At 36.6% G+C, this 13,524-nt stretch overlaps 3 protein-coding genes across 3 annotated transcripts in view; all 3 read left to right on the forward strand.

The window, feature by feature from the left end:
- LOC104806431 (ethylene-responsive transcription factor CRF2-like) overlaps positions 1–598 on the forward strand; it is a 1,766-nt gene extending 1,168 nt beyond the window's left edge. The window contains exon 2 of the mRNA XM_010531328.2: positions 17–598. Within this exon, the coding sequence (XP_010529630.1) occupies positions 17–505 (489 nt within the window). The 3' untranslated portion in view covers positions 506–598. The remainder of the gene's footprint in view (positions 1–16) is intronic.
- Positions 599–8,125: 7,527 nt separating this feature from the next.
- On the forward strand, positions 8,126–10,885 carry LOC104806432 (protein trichome birefringence-like 23). The gene is made up of 3 exons (XM_010531330.2): positions 8,126–8,436; positions 9,201–9,490; positions 9,834–10,885. The coding sequence occupies exons 1-3, from the start codon at positions 8,217–8,219 to the stop codon at positions 10,599–10,601; spliced, it is 1,278 nt and encodes a 425-aa protein (XP_010529632.1). The 5' UTR covers positions 8,126–8,216; the 3' UTR covers positions 10,602–10,885.
- A 273-nt stretch (positions 10,886–11,158) lies between these two features.
- LOC104806434 (high mobility group B protein 6) lies at positions 11,159–13,501 on the forward strand. Its single transcript, XM_010531332.2, has 7 exons — positions 11,159–11,552; positions 12,033–12,436; positions 12,532–12,703; positions 12,791–12,961; positions 13,033–13,121; positions 13,203–13,287; positions 13,367–13,501. The coding sequence occupies exons 1-7, from the start codon at positions 11,220–11,222 to the stop codon at positions 13,481–13,483; spliced, it is 1,371 nt and encodes a 456-aa protein (XP_010529634.1). The 5' UTR covers positions 11,159–11,219; the 3' UTR covers positions 13,484–13,501.
- The last annotated feature ends 23 nt before the right edge of the window (positions 13,502–13,524 follow it).

A 13,524-nucleotide genomic window follows, 5' to 3' on the forward strand; every position in this document is an offset into this window, starting at 1 on the left:
TTCGGAAGCCGCCATGGTTTACGACAACGCCGCGATCCAGCTCCGTGGCCCCGACGCGCTCACTAACTTCGCCACCCCGCCGCCACGCGCTATGGCGGAGACGGAGAAGCCTCCGCCGGGGAACGCCGACGCCACCGCCTCCACCAGCACCAGCGTCGGAATCTGCTCGCCGGTGTCGGTTCTCCGGTCTCCGTTCTCCGTCGAGGAATCCTCCAAGCCATCACCTACGGTGGTTGAGCCGTCGACCACCGTGACGGAGTCGTTCTCGGATTTCTCGGCAACGTTGTTCCAAAACGACGACGTGTTCGATTTCCGAAGCTCGGTGCCCGACTTTTTCGGCGGGGATATATTCGGTGAAGATCTATTCTCATGTACGGGTCCGGGTTTGAATCTCGGGTTTGAATTCGGATCCGGGTTCGGGTCCGGATTCTCCAGCTGGCACGTGGAGGACCATTTTCAAGACATAGGGGACCTATTCGGGTCGGATCCTCTCCTCGCGGTCTGAATCAAAACACCGATAAATAAACCGGCCGTTAACCGGTCGCGTGTTTTAGTACCTGTGGAAACTTGACAATATCAAGCGGTGTTTACGGTTTTAGTTTTGTTTTGTTTTTTCTTTCAATTTTGTCTTATAAATTAAGATTTTTTTTTGGTATAAAAAAATTATTTATATAATTAGCGTTATGAAACTCCCGTCGCATAACGGTGTGGGGGGGGGGGGGACGAGTTTCTTTCACTGTCCACGTTCTTTATTTTTCCCCTTTGGAAATTCCTTTATCATCTCTCTTTTTTTATTATTGAAGTTGCCCTGAGGCACGTGTCACCGCACGTGATGGGAACAATGGAAAAATCTTGATTAATTTAGTTTTGTAAGATAAAAAGATTACACGTGTGAAGAATCGAATCTAAGCAAGTGTGTCCATATAAAGGAAACTTGTTTCATTCTTCTCTCAAACTGTATTATGCACAATACCACCGAATTAACGTTAATTATTAATATTATTATGTCGTTTTTGGTAAATCACATAATAAAGCACATTTAAATCGCATTCTGATAATATGTTGATTACGGTAAGTTTTTAGTTTTTTTTCTGAAAGCATATTTTTAATTTCAAGAAAAACACACACATTTACCTCATCTATCGATAGAGACCATTATTATGTTCTTTTGCCTTTTAGGACAAAAAAATCATACTTTTCTCTAAGATTTAAAAATTATCCAAATATAATTAGATATACATATAAGAAAGATTCTTCAAACAAGTAAATACGTGTTCACGACCAGTTGAAAAAAATACTTTTAATTATAATTAAATATTTTGAATTTTGTGAATTTATATTGATTATTTTAAAATTCATTTAATAAATAGTTTATATTCGTTCAATTTTCACATAAGTTGTTTTAGTGTAAATTTTGTTATCCCAACTTCTATTTTCATTTACAAAATATATTTATTTAAAAAATTCACTTTTGATTATATTATATTGTATTTATTTTTAAAATTTTTCAAGCAAATATTATTATGTTGAATACTAACTGCATTTCTATTCGATAAGTTTGATTTTAGGAAAATTATATATGATTAATTTTAACATTTGATTAGCATGAATATATATTATTCTATTGAATTTGGTTAAATTTTAGTAATCGAATCGAAATGTTAATTAGGAAAAGGAAATCAACATCTGTAAATCTAATGAATTTAAAAAATTGTGTTTTTGTGCAAGATTTATCAACTGTAATTGTATTTTTACAATGAAATTAAATCTAAAAAATAGCATATATAGAAAATAAGTATTCCGGATAGTTGGTAACCATTTTCACCATTGCTTTCTAATTCAAGTTTTTTTTTTTGTATTGTAACGTAGAGATGAGAAATTTTATTTTAAATGAATAATATTTAATATTTTGTAGATTAAAATTCGGGGAAAAAAGCTTTTGGTAAATAAAAAATTGCAAATCGTTTCTTGGAAAACCGGAAATTGGAAAAAATAATTAATTAATAAGTAGAGGAAAATTCTGATACAACGGAGAACAAACAAGAGTGACACGTAGACTGTAGCCGCAAATACTCGAGAAAGAGCAAAGTTATGTCACTTTCCCTCAAGATCCCTATCCCTCTCTCTGCCCCCTCAGGCCTTTTTTTTTTATTAAATTAATAATTAAATTCAAGACGAAGCATGCAAGTTGCTGGTTAAATTTCAAAGATACTGAAATCCGGTTTTCTTATTTTTAGTTAAACAAATATTATATTTATAATGACTGACCAATCGCATATGAAATATAATAAACCGTAAAACCAAAGCAAACACAATATTAATAAAGCTGGATTTTGATTTTATTTGACATATCAGAGGTTAGGTTAGGTTACTTTTATTTTTTAATTTTCAAAAATTCTATTTATTTTTTTTTTGTATCGTTTTTATACGAATTTGATTTTATTTTAAACATATAATAATTACGAACTATTAAAGAGTTGGGTCCCATTAGGTCATGAGAATTGTGTGATTCATTCATGCATGCCCATCAATTTGCAAAACAATTTCATTTTTCTTTTTTTTTTACAAAAAAAAACAGCTACGTATTTAATATTTTATCATCTGCTCGTATAGTAATGAGCCCATAAATCTTTACAAGTGGCCTTTCTATGGTCCGAGTTCATGTGGTCATGGGCCAAGTGATACACTTGCCAATACACACACACACACACACGAATAACTATGTATATGCGTGTATATATGTGTACGTATATATTTATACGTAGGCTGTCCCATCGGCAAAGATTTTGTTGTCATAAAATTCCAGAGTTTTTGTAAGATTCATACAGAGGAAAATGGGGACCCCTAATTCATATAAGACCCCTTTTTTTGTTATTTTTCTGTCACATAAAAAAATACTATTATAATAGCAATATTTGATGGGGATATATATATAGATACACACACACACACACATTAAAATATAGCAGAAGCGGACACTGGTAGAATTCTGACTGAAATCAAATAAAAGATCCGAATTTATGAATATGATATCTAAAAATATTATTTGAAATGATATGAGAAAATCAGTGAAAATATATTGTTGTTAACTTTAAAATATTACACTAAGGCATGTATAATTATATTTTATTCATAAAAATGTATTTTACGTGTGTTTCGTGGATATAGATATTTTGTATTTTTAATGTATAAAATATTTAATTGAAAATAATCTTACGCTGTTATTTTTTTAGTATATTTCCATCTAGACTAATTTAATAGTTTCTATTTTTTAATCGACTATCGATTATGCCTATTTTATTTCAGGTTATTAGTTCAATTTAAACATTATAATAAGATGCATAAAAAACTATATTGGAACCCAATGTATATCACCATCTTTCTTAAAGATAGACATTTTGGTTTTCAATTCAGATCGGATTTAAAATATTCATTCATTTTATATACTGATTTTGATTCGATTTGTTTACATTTAAATTTGACTAAATTTTTATTGGGATTTGAGTAGACTATATTTATAAAAACATTTTTTTCTTTTAAAAAAATATTTTGTTTAAACTTTTAGATTTTTTAATATTTGATTCGTATATAAATTTTTTATTTTAAAATATTCATATTGAGTTGATTTTTATATTATATTTCATTAAAATACTATTATATATTATTCAATTCGAATTTATTTATTGTTGGATTTTATTCAGCCAAAGGAAAATGACCTCCCCTAGTTCGTGGGAAATCTTTTGAGGTACCGAGTTGTATATTTGACTAGAAATAACAATTAGAACGAAGGATAGAGAATCATGAGGATTTGCAATCTCAGCCGTCCACGTCATACCGGATCTCAACGGTTTGTCCCAAGGATCCTCCCCCAGTACGGTCGTAATCCGAAGTTCAACTGATCTCTTGGTTGGGATAATCTGAATACCGGTTTAATTCTGAACCGATGAATCAATTTGTAATTCATAATAAAATTTAAATATTTAAGATTATATTATCGTGTAAACTTTAAAAATGAAATAATTATGCTCAACGTTTCTTTGTTGATTTTCTGTTTTTTCAGCTAAACCCCAAAATGTAAGATTTTAATCTGAACCGGTCTGCGTCAGCAATATGAAGCCCAGTTGACCGTGAAAGCCGAAATCTATCTCAACTAATAATAAAAAAAAAGAATAATATTTTGATAAATATTGAACTATATTATTCGATAATATGATACGACTCAAAGAATTTTAATTTAGTTTTTTTGAGGTATACACGATAGTAATTTTTCATGAAGGTATATTCGATAATCTGAATTATTATTTTAAACAATGTAATAAAACCATGCATTCACATTATAACATAGTTCCGGTCCACCGACAATAACATCATAGTATAATCATAATTTCATTCATGGAAAAACACACAAATATACAGTACATCTACAGGACAATCCCCTACCCCCCAAAAATAAATAAATAAATAAATAAAGACAGTAGTAGATAACATTCACACACAATGGATGGACGAAGAGACATGATAATGATGAAAAGGTACGTATACGGATGAAAGAGACAACGTCTCATGAAAAATGGCAGAGATAAATAAATAAATAAAAACCAAGGCCCACGGATATTAATGTTTTAAATTTTAAATTACCCCCCCCCCCCCCCCCAAATAAATAAATAAAAACCAAGGCCCACGGATATTAATGTTTTAAATTTTAAATTCCCCCCCCCCCCTCCCCCTTCACGTTACGTACCATATTGTCCCCATGCATTTAACATGTTTCATCCCTTCTACCACCTTTTACTGATTTTTTTTTAAAAAAGAAAGAACAAAACCCTACCAACAAAATTTTCAGTTGTAAACTCATTTATTATTCGTTTTTGTAACCACTACGGCTGTTGCCACTAAACACTTTTGTTGTATTTTGTATGTACTTTCGTAGGTTGTATAAAATTTGGTGTGGATTTGGGTATATATATATATATATACATACACATATATGTGTATTTGTTGTCTGAAATATTTACGAGTGAAGAAAAATACGAAGATGTGTCAACATGTTTTAATTAAGGGGAACTCCCCCAACTCTGTTGGTTTGAGACCCCACTTCTTGAACAAGAGGTCGTGGGTTCAACACCCAGGGTATGGAGATTTCCCCTCTGGCCACCTTCGGGTGCTTCACATCCCACACGTGTGGTGCCGGTTGTGCGTGTGGGTCGGGATTAGTTTGGGCCCTTTGGGCCTGAGATTACCCGGTTATCAAAAAAAAATGTTTTAATTAAAATGTATATTAGAGTTGAGTAAGCGTTGAATACCTCACAATCGTAACGTGTCTATACATCCAAACCCGAAAATCAGATTTACTATCCAAACTCATATATATAGTGGACTGAATTTGTTGGGTAACCATAAATACTCGAACCCACATCTACCAAAAAAACGAGCGTAATTTTATATTTTTAATTAATAAATAGCTGGAATAATTTTATATTTTCAATAATTTTTTTATCCCATATTTGAAACGAAAACCTGAATTCGTATGTACTAAATTCGGTATCAGCACCGGATCCGTGCGGTTTTTCCTGATCGATACAAGTGGTCGGATAATTTTGTCGACCGTATTATTTCATGATCGAGATATTATTATTAGTTACCGTATTATTTTGTTGAGTTATATTTCAAAAATATGGGCTTAAAGATGTGTTCCTGAAATGGGCTTAGAATGGGCTTGGCTCTATTTCTAGGACACGTGGCATATCCGTCAGTAATGTCCGGACACCGACATGTGATCCTATCAGAGCCCATCGCGCAATAACATATCAGTACTTCAATCCGTGTGTGTAAGTTTTTACACATCAAAGGACAATTCGAGGAAAATTTGCATCAAGAAAATGGAGAAGAGAACAATCTCCTCCCAAGTTCATTACATATTAGAGCCGACAAGAGATTCAACTCTTTTTCAAACGATCTTTCCGGCATTGCTGTCTTTACCTAACGGACCATTCTTTAAGCAAACACCCTATCAACATAAAACGAACCTCACTTTCAGAACCTAAACCTCCAATGTCTAGAGATAAACTGAAAAGCATGTATCTTTCTTGTCTCGAAAACATCACTTTCCTTGATTTCTCCCCATTGTTTCTCAAAGGGTTCCTCCATTCAAAGCCCTGATTTTGGCCCTTTGCTATCCCCTGAGCCAGAAGATTTGAGATCGTATCGTTTGTGTTGAGATCTCGGGTCATTACCAGTTTACCATTGAAGGCATGAGGTGTTACCGTTGTAACCTAAAGCTCACGGGTTCGAGTCCTGGAAGCAGCCCTCTTGTAAAAAAAAAGAGTGCGGAGATGATTTGTGCACCGCCCTGCCCTTTAGGGAGTTGCAGGTGAAGGATCACCTCGGTTTCTGTAAGTGACTCTTTGAAAAACTGCAGGACTTTGATAGAGCCACTAGAGTTAGCAGCAACAACCATATTCGATCTTTTTCTCCAGCAGACACTTGACACGAATAGGCCATTTTCATCATCATTCTGCCTACCCGAAACGGGGTCCATTGAACCGAACTTGTAGGAAGTGATGGGCATTGGCAGAGATCGGTGGCAGTAGCGGACCCAAAACTATTTTTATGTGGGGGGCAATGTATAATTTTATAAAATAAGTATAATCTTATTGGGGGGCATTTATGAATATTGCTCAATAATTATATAAAACATAGAAAGAAATTAACTTTTTTGACTAATTATATGGGGGCACGTGCCCCCACTGAATACTATGTAGGTCCGCCACTGATCGGTGGTAGGCATAAACCTGATGAAGGAAAAAACACAGAGGAATCAGTTCTCTCCAGTTCTAGAGAAGCATGGCAATACGAACATGATTAGTTTCAGTACGAGCTGTGTACAAAAAAGATTGATGATTAGTCATCAGTTACTCCTTAGAAAAAAATAGACAAGAAAAACACATTTGCAGTTCCAAATATGGAACACCCAAAAAATAGTTTTTTTTTAGATTGAGAGCAACTGAATGATAGAACCCACTAATCCATAATGAATCCAATTAAGTCCCAAAGCCCATGGATAGAACTCACCCAAAAGTTAACTTATTGGGGACTCTCATCAATTGAGTTAAGTAATACAGGGGAAACATTATTCACATGGATATAACACTTTTTGTATGGGGAAGAAGTACAACTCCATAGCTACTGAGTATAGCTAAGAATCGAACTCTCTCAATCTGTGATATATTCCTCAGGTTCTACCAGGTAATTGACGATGTGTGATGACAACAAAGGGAGATTCTTAAGACAGACTAATATAGAAGTATAAAGGAGTTCCTCCCGCATTCAAGAGGGACATACCTCATTTGTCTGTGATCCACAAGCTATATATCCATCGGGAGTGGACAACCCGACAAAGTTCTGTAAACAAACAAGATTGAAAAATATTTTATAGAAAAAATCAACTAAAAACTAAAAAATACCTATAGTTACAGGTATAATGTGAATTAGGAGGGCTGAGGGTACATGACCCATTCTAATTAAAAAATAAGTAATTCTTAGGCAAATTTTATAAAATTATGAAAAAAAATATCCTATACCCCATAAAAATAGCATTTGATTCTATAAAATGATATATATAAAATCAATATCCCCATTTATATTTTTTTCTAGGTCCGTCATGGTAAAAATAATAAGAATCTTATTTTATCTTTGTATAGATATAGTTATAGTGTGAAATTATTTTTAAAACAATGGATTTTTTTAAAAATAATTTATATAATTAGTTTTTGATAAAAAATCTAATATTTTTTAGGCGAAAATATAAAAAAAAAAAATTTTGGCTGATTTTTTTGAAAAAAAATGATTTATCGAGTTTTAGGAAAAATCAAATAATAAAATTACTGTATATTTTTTGGTTTTTTTAACTCACAAAAAATGGAAAGCTTTTTTCAGTTAAGGCCTAAAACGAAAAATTGGCTGTTCATCCCAAAAAAATTCGAGGAGAGAGGCTTACAAAAACAGAACAATATTTTAGGATAAAGTGGAAAATTGAATGATATTTCTCTTTAAAGTTCTTACAAAAACAGAACAAAATTTTAAGCCTTAGGAAAATACACTAACGTTGTCTTGTTTATTTGTAATAACAAGTGTAATATAGATTTTTTGAAACCTGCTTCTGGTCATACAGAAGCTCATCCTAAACATACTTTCTTCTGCCCACCCGCGAGACGAAGATGACGAACCTGACCTGGTTTTCTTCTTCGACGAATCAGCGACATCTTCTTCTCGTCAAGCTCGTTTCCGTGATTTTGATTGCGGGTCTCTCCTTTCGCTTCTTCTTCTTCCGCTCCGCCGAGATTTCTCCGATCGAAGTGTGGTTGGCCGGAAAATTCAGTGCCCAAATCTCGCCGCCGACCATTGTTGTGCCCGATAACGAGGACCTAATTCCTCAAGGTAAGACTAGTTTGTGGAGAAAGTTTACGGCTTTTTCTGTGAATCTTTCGTCTTCTTGATGCCATTGTTGAGAGGATTTAAGTTTTTTTTGTCTGGGCACAGTTCTGAGATTTAGGGTCTGTGGCGATGTTTCTGGATCTGAAAGGTTGAAAATTTCTTGATGGGTTTTGGTTGTTGAGTGGTGAAAGAAAGTGAAACTTCATTAGATCTTGTTGCTCTGCTCATGTGATCTCTTGTCCTATGAAGTGTATGATTGTGATTAATGCAAGTGATACTCTGTTGATTTTTGTTGGATATTGCATGATAGTTTGTTCACTATGCTCAAGCTTTTTCTTATGGTTCAATCTTAGAACTTAAAACCTTGTGATCTAATTCGAGTTTCATTCAATGGTACCGTACTTCATTTCGAGCTTTTGTGATGTTCTTGACAGTTTTTCCGGCTTTCTTATTCAAAATCCGATGGTTTACACCGTCTCGCGAGGTCATGTTGATATTCAGATGGATTGATCTGAGTGATTAGTTATGTTCTTAGTGATGTTATCAATCTCTTATCAAAAAATTTTGGTAGATTCATATTGCGAGAGTCATGTTTGATTTCCAGTACTCTGTTCATCAATCATGCAATTTCGATTCAAGCTTTATGATATCATTTCAACGATTTGATTTGAAGTTGTACCCCCTTTGGAATTCCTCAGCTTCCCGGGAATTCTTGAACTCAAACTTGTGATAAGAATCGACTCATTGTTCCGTTTTTCTTGCATCAGATGTCGTGACAGAGAAATGTGATCTCTTCACCGGGAAATGGGTCCCGAATCCATCGGGACCGATCTACACGAACAGCACTTGCCATTTCATAGTCCAACACCAGAACTGCATCACCAATGGCAGGCCTGACTCGGGATTTCTCTACTGGAAATGGAAGCCTCATGACTGTTCATTGCCTGCTTTTGATGCTCAGAGATTTCTACAACTCATGAGGAATAAATCCTGGGCTTTGATCGGTGACTCCATATCTCGTAACCATGTCGAGTCTTTGCTCTGTATGCTCTCCACGGTATGGGTTCATTTATTTTCTCCGAGAAATCTACAATGATCATATGTTCGAATACATTAGCTAGTGTCTAAACACGCGATTCATAAAAATCTTAGCTGAAAACTACAATTTCGATCCTATACTGAATAAAATATGCAGATTTCATCTTGTAATTCATGTAAAACGCTATTGAAACCTGTAGTTACCGCCCTTTGGGTATGGCATTAGGGTGTAACTCGTATGTTTTGTACGAATCCGTGATTGGAATTCACGAATACATCGCGAATATTCTGAAAATACGCTGTCTGAAGCCGTAAATATTGCTCTTTTTGAGTTTTCATGAGCCCGAAAACATGTTTTTCAGGTTGAAGAACCTGTTGAAGTCTATCATGACAAAGATTACAGATCAAAACGGTGGCATTTTCCGTCGCACAACTTCACCATTTCCAACATCTGGTCCCCGTTCCTCATCGAGGCTGTAATCTCCGAAGACTCCAATGGTGTCTCCATGGCCATTGCCCAACTCCAGCTCGATAAACTCGACAAAACATGGACCGATCTCTACCCGAGCCTCGACTACACGATAATCTCCACGGGGAAATGGTTCTTGAAAGCCGGGGTGTACCACGAGAATGGAAATCCCGTCGGCTGCCATTTCTGCCCCGAGAACTCGAACCTCACGGAACTAGGGTTTGCCTATGCGTACAAGAATTCGCTGCGTAATGTCATGGACTTCCTCGTGAATTCTAACAGTAAAGGTATGACCTTTTTCCGGACATCAACTCCTGATCACTTCCAAGGCGGGGAGTGGCATAACGGGGGGACATGTCCGAAGACAGAACCAGTTGGGGAAGAAGACATCAAGAACAAGGATCTGAACAAGATTCTTCGAGATGTCGAATTCAGTGAGTTCGAGCGAGCGGTTCGACAGAACGGCACAGCCATGAGGCTTCTAGATTTCACCGGAATGCTACTGACTCGACCCGACGGCCACCCGGGTCCGTACAGAGAGTACAGACCGTTCGAGAGGGACCAGAAGACGAAGGTACAGAACGATTGCCTTCACTGGTGCTTGCCTGGTCCCATTGATTACTTGAACGATGTGATCATGGAGATCATAGTCAATGGCTAAACTGGGTCGTATTCAATTTGCTTAACCGGGAGAATTGAAAACCCGGTTTGATCAGGGAGATGGAATCACACACCAGTGTAAATTGAGACAATGTGATCATGGAGGTCATTGTTGACGGCTGAACCGGATGGAAGAAGGGAAACCGGCTCGGTTTGGGTTTAATTTCTTACTTTGTTGGTGCAATTTTGGTAAACCGTTAGAAACTGTGTTGAACCGGAGATTGGTACCGGATTGTAGATGGATGATTGCTCTTTGTTCATATTGCGTCTTTGCTTCAAAAGTAATTTGTTCCACGTAGTTTTTGGTAAATCGGTCTAATGAATCATTAATGGTAACATATTGGAATAAAAAAAACAAAAAAAAAGCAATATATTTATTTAAGAGTAATATTCGTCCAAATTCCAACGGTCAAATTTTAAAAAGGGAAAAAAGCTTACCATAAGCTTCGGACGCCAAGGATTTCTTCAATCTGCAAAACTACTGTTTGAATTTCAAATTTTCCAACCGTTGTATCTTTCTCCCTATATAAAACCAGCTAGGGCTTCTCGCAGTATTCACGTTTCTCTCTCTAATTTTCAAATCCCATTCTCTCTCTCCCCCCTCTCTTTCTCTCTAGAAATGGCTACGGTCGCAGATCCAGCTCCGGCAAAGAAATCGAGGGGTAGGAAGGCGCTGAAGCAGAAGAATGAGATCGTTGAGACGCAGCCGTCTCCGTCGCCGGCTTCAGTGAAGGCACAAGCGGCGAAGTCTTTCGAGAAAGATCTGATGGAGATGCAGGCGATGCTGGAGAAGATGAAGATCGAGAAGGAGAAGACGGAGGAGTTGCTTAAGGAGAAGGACGAGATCCTGAAGCGAAAGGACGAGGAGCTGGAGAGTAAAGGTGCCGAGAAGGACAAGCTTAAGATGGAGTTGAAGAAGCTGCAGAAGATGAAGGAGTTCAAGCCTAACATGGTAAGATTTCTAGATCTGATTCCTGATTTTAATTTTGGTTTATAGATTATATTATTTGAGATGATTTTGGGGGATTTATTCGGTAGATGTGATTGATCGGCAGCTGTGTTGTACAAAATATGTAGTTGATCCAGTTAACTTACGATTTATAGGATTTAGATTGTTATGGAATTTGATTCAGGAGCAGTTCTCTGTAGCGCCATATAAATTATAATACATCCTTAAGCTTTGATCTAGGATTAATAAATTAGACTGTATAGATTGGTTAGAATTTTGGTTTGAATTTCGTTTGATGGCAAAGTGTTTGTGCAAAAATTAAGACAGAGAATCAATCAATATGAAGATAAAATTATATCCAAGAGGTGGATGATGATTTCAGTTGTGTGCTTTCGATTTCATTGCGTTGCTGATAATTGATTTCAGAAGAAGATATTAGTGTCTTTTGGGGACTGATTTGAAAATGTCTGCGTTGATCCTCAGGTTTTCCCTTTCAATCAATCACTCGTACAAACAGAACAGGAAAAGAAGGGGAAGAAGAAGAAGGATTGTCCCGAGACGAAGCGGCCATCCACACCGTATATCTTGTGGTGCAAGGACAATTGGAATGAAGTCAAGAATCAAAATCCAGAAGCGGACTTTAAGGAGACTTCGAACATTCTCGGCGCTAAATGGAAGACTCTCGGCGCTGAAGAGAAGAAGCCTTACGAAGAGAGGTACCTGACGGAGAAGGAAGCATATCTCCAGATTATTGCAAAGGAGAAGCGTGAGAAGGAAGCCATGAAGTTGCTGGAGGATGACCACAAGCAGAAAACAGCCATGGAGTTGCTTGATCAGTATCTCCAGTTTGTGCAGGAAGCTGACCAGGACAACAAGAAGAAAGCCAAGTAAAAACAAGCTTGTTCAGTTCACTGATCATTACCTATCTGATACGAATAATAAGAAATGGGCGCTGACTACAACATTTACTTGTTGTCTTCAGGAAGCAGAAGGATCCGCTGAAGCCAAAACAGCCATTGTCTGCCTTCCTGATGTATGCGAACCAGAGAAGAACAGCGCTAAGGGCAGAAAATAAGAACCCTGTGGAGGTGGCGAAGGCAACTGGAGAAGAGTGGAAGAACATGTCTGAAAAACAAAAGTCACCATACGAAATGGTGTGTTTCCAAGTATTCACTGCAATTGCCGTGCGGGTTTTTTCCTTCATTGATCTCTAATATTTGAGTATAACTTAAATTAAACAGATGGCGAAGAAGAACAAGGAGGTATACCTGCAAGAGATGGAGGTTTACAAAAGGAAGAAGGAGGAAGAAGAGATGAATCAGAAGAAAGAAGATGAGGAACTCATGAAGCTCCACAAACAGGAAGCACTTCAACTTCTCAAGAAGAAGGAGAAAACCGAAAACATGATAAAGGTGATTTCTCTCTCCCTTCGCCCCTCCACCATTAATGCCCAATCCAAGACTTGCTCATATCTTTCTTGCAGAAGAAGAAAGAGACCAAGAAGAAGAAGAAGAACGAAAACGTTGATCCTAACAAGCCCAAGAAGCCAGCTTCTTCATTCTTTCTCTTCAGGTACTAAACCCTAAGCTCAATCGAGAAGAGGATTAGACCAAATCGAAACATTTCTGTAACCGTCGGTCCATTTTGTTACAGCAAAGACGCGAGGAAGAGTTTGCAAGAAGAACGCCCTGGGATCAACAACTCGACCCTCAACGCCCTCATCTCCGTAAAATGGAAGGTAACCAAAATATTCTTCATTATGAGGATATACACATGAATTCAATTCATTCATGCTTTCTTTGAAAAAAAAAATGCAGGAACTCGACGAAGCAGGGAGGCAGATTTACAACGGAAAAGCCGCAGAATTGATGGAAAGTTACAAGAAGGAACTGGAAGAGTACAACAAGAAATGTGCAGCCACTACTACTTCGTAGAAAGCTCACAAAAAAAAACTAAGTCCAAGATGTTCAAAGTC

This window comes from Tarenaya hassleriana, unplaced genomic scaffold (genome assembly GCF_000463585.1).
Source record: "Tarenaya hassleriana unplaced genomic scaffold, ASM46358v1 Cleome12, whole genome shotgun sequence".
Lineage (NCBI taxonomy): Eukaryota > Viridiplantae > Streptophyta > Magnoliopsida > Brassicales > Cleomaceae > Tarenaya > Tarenaya hassleriana.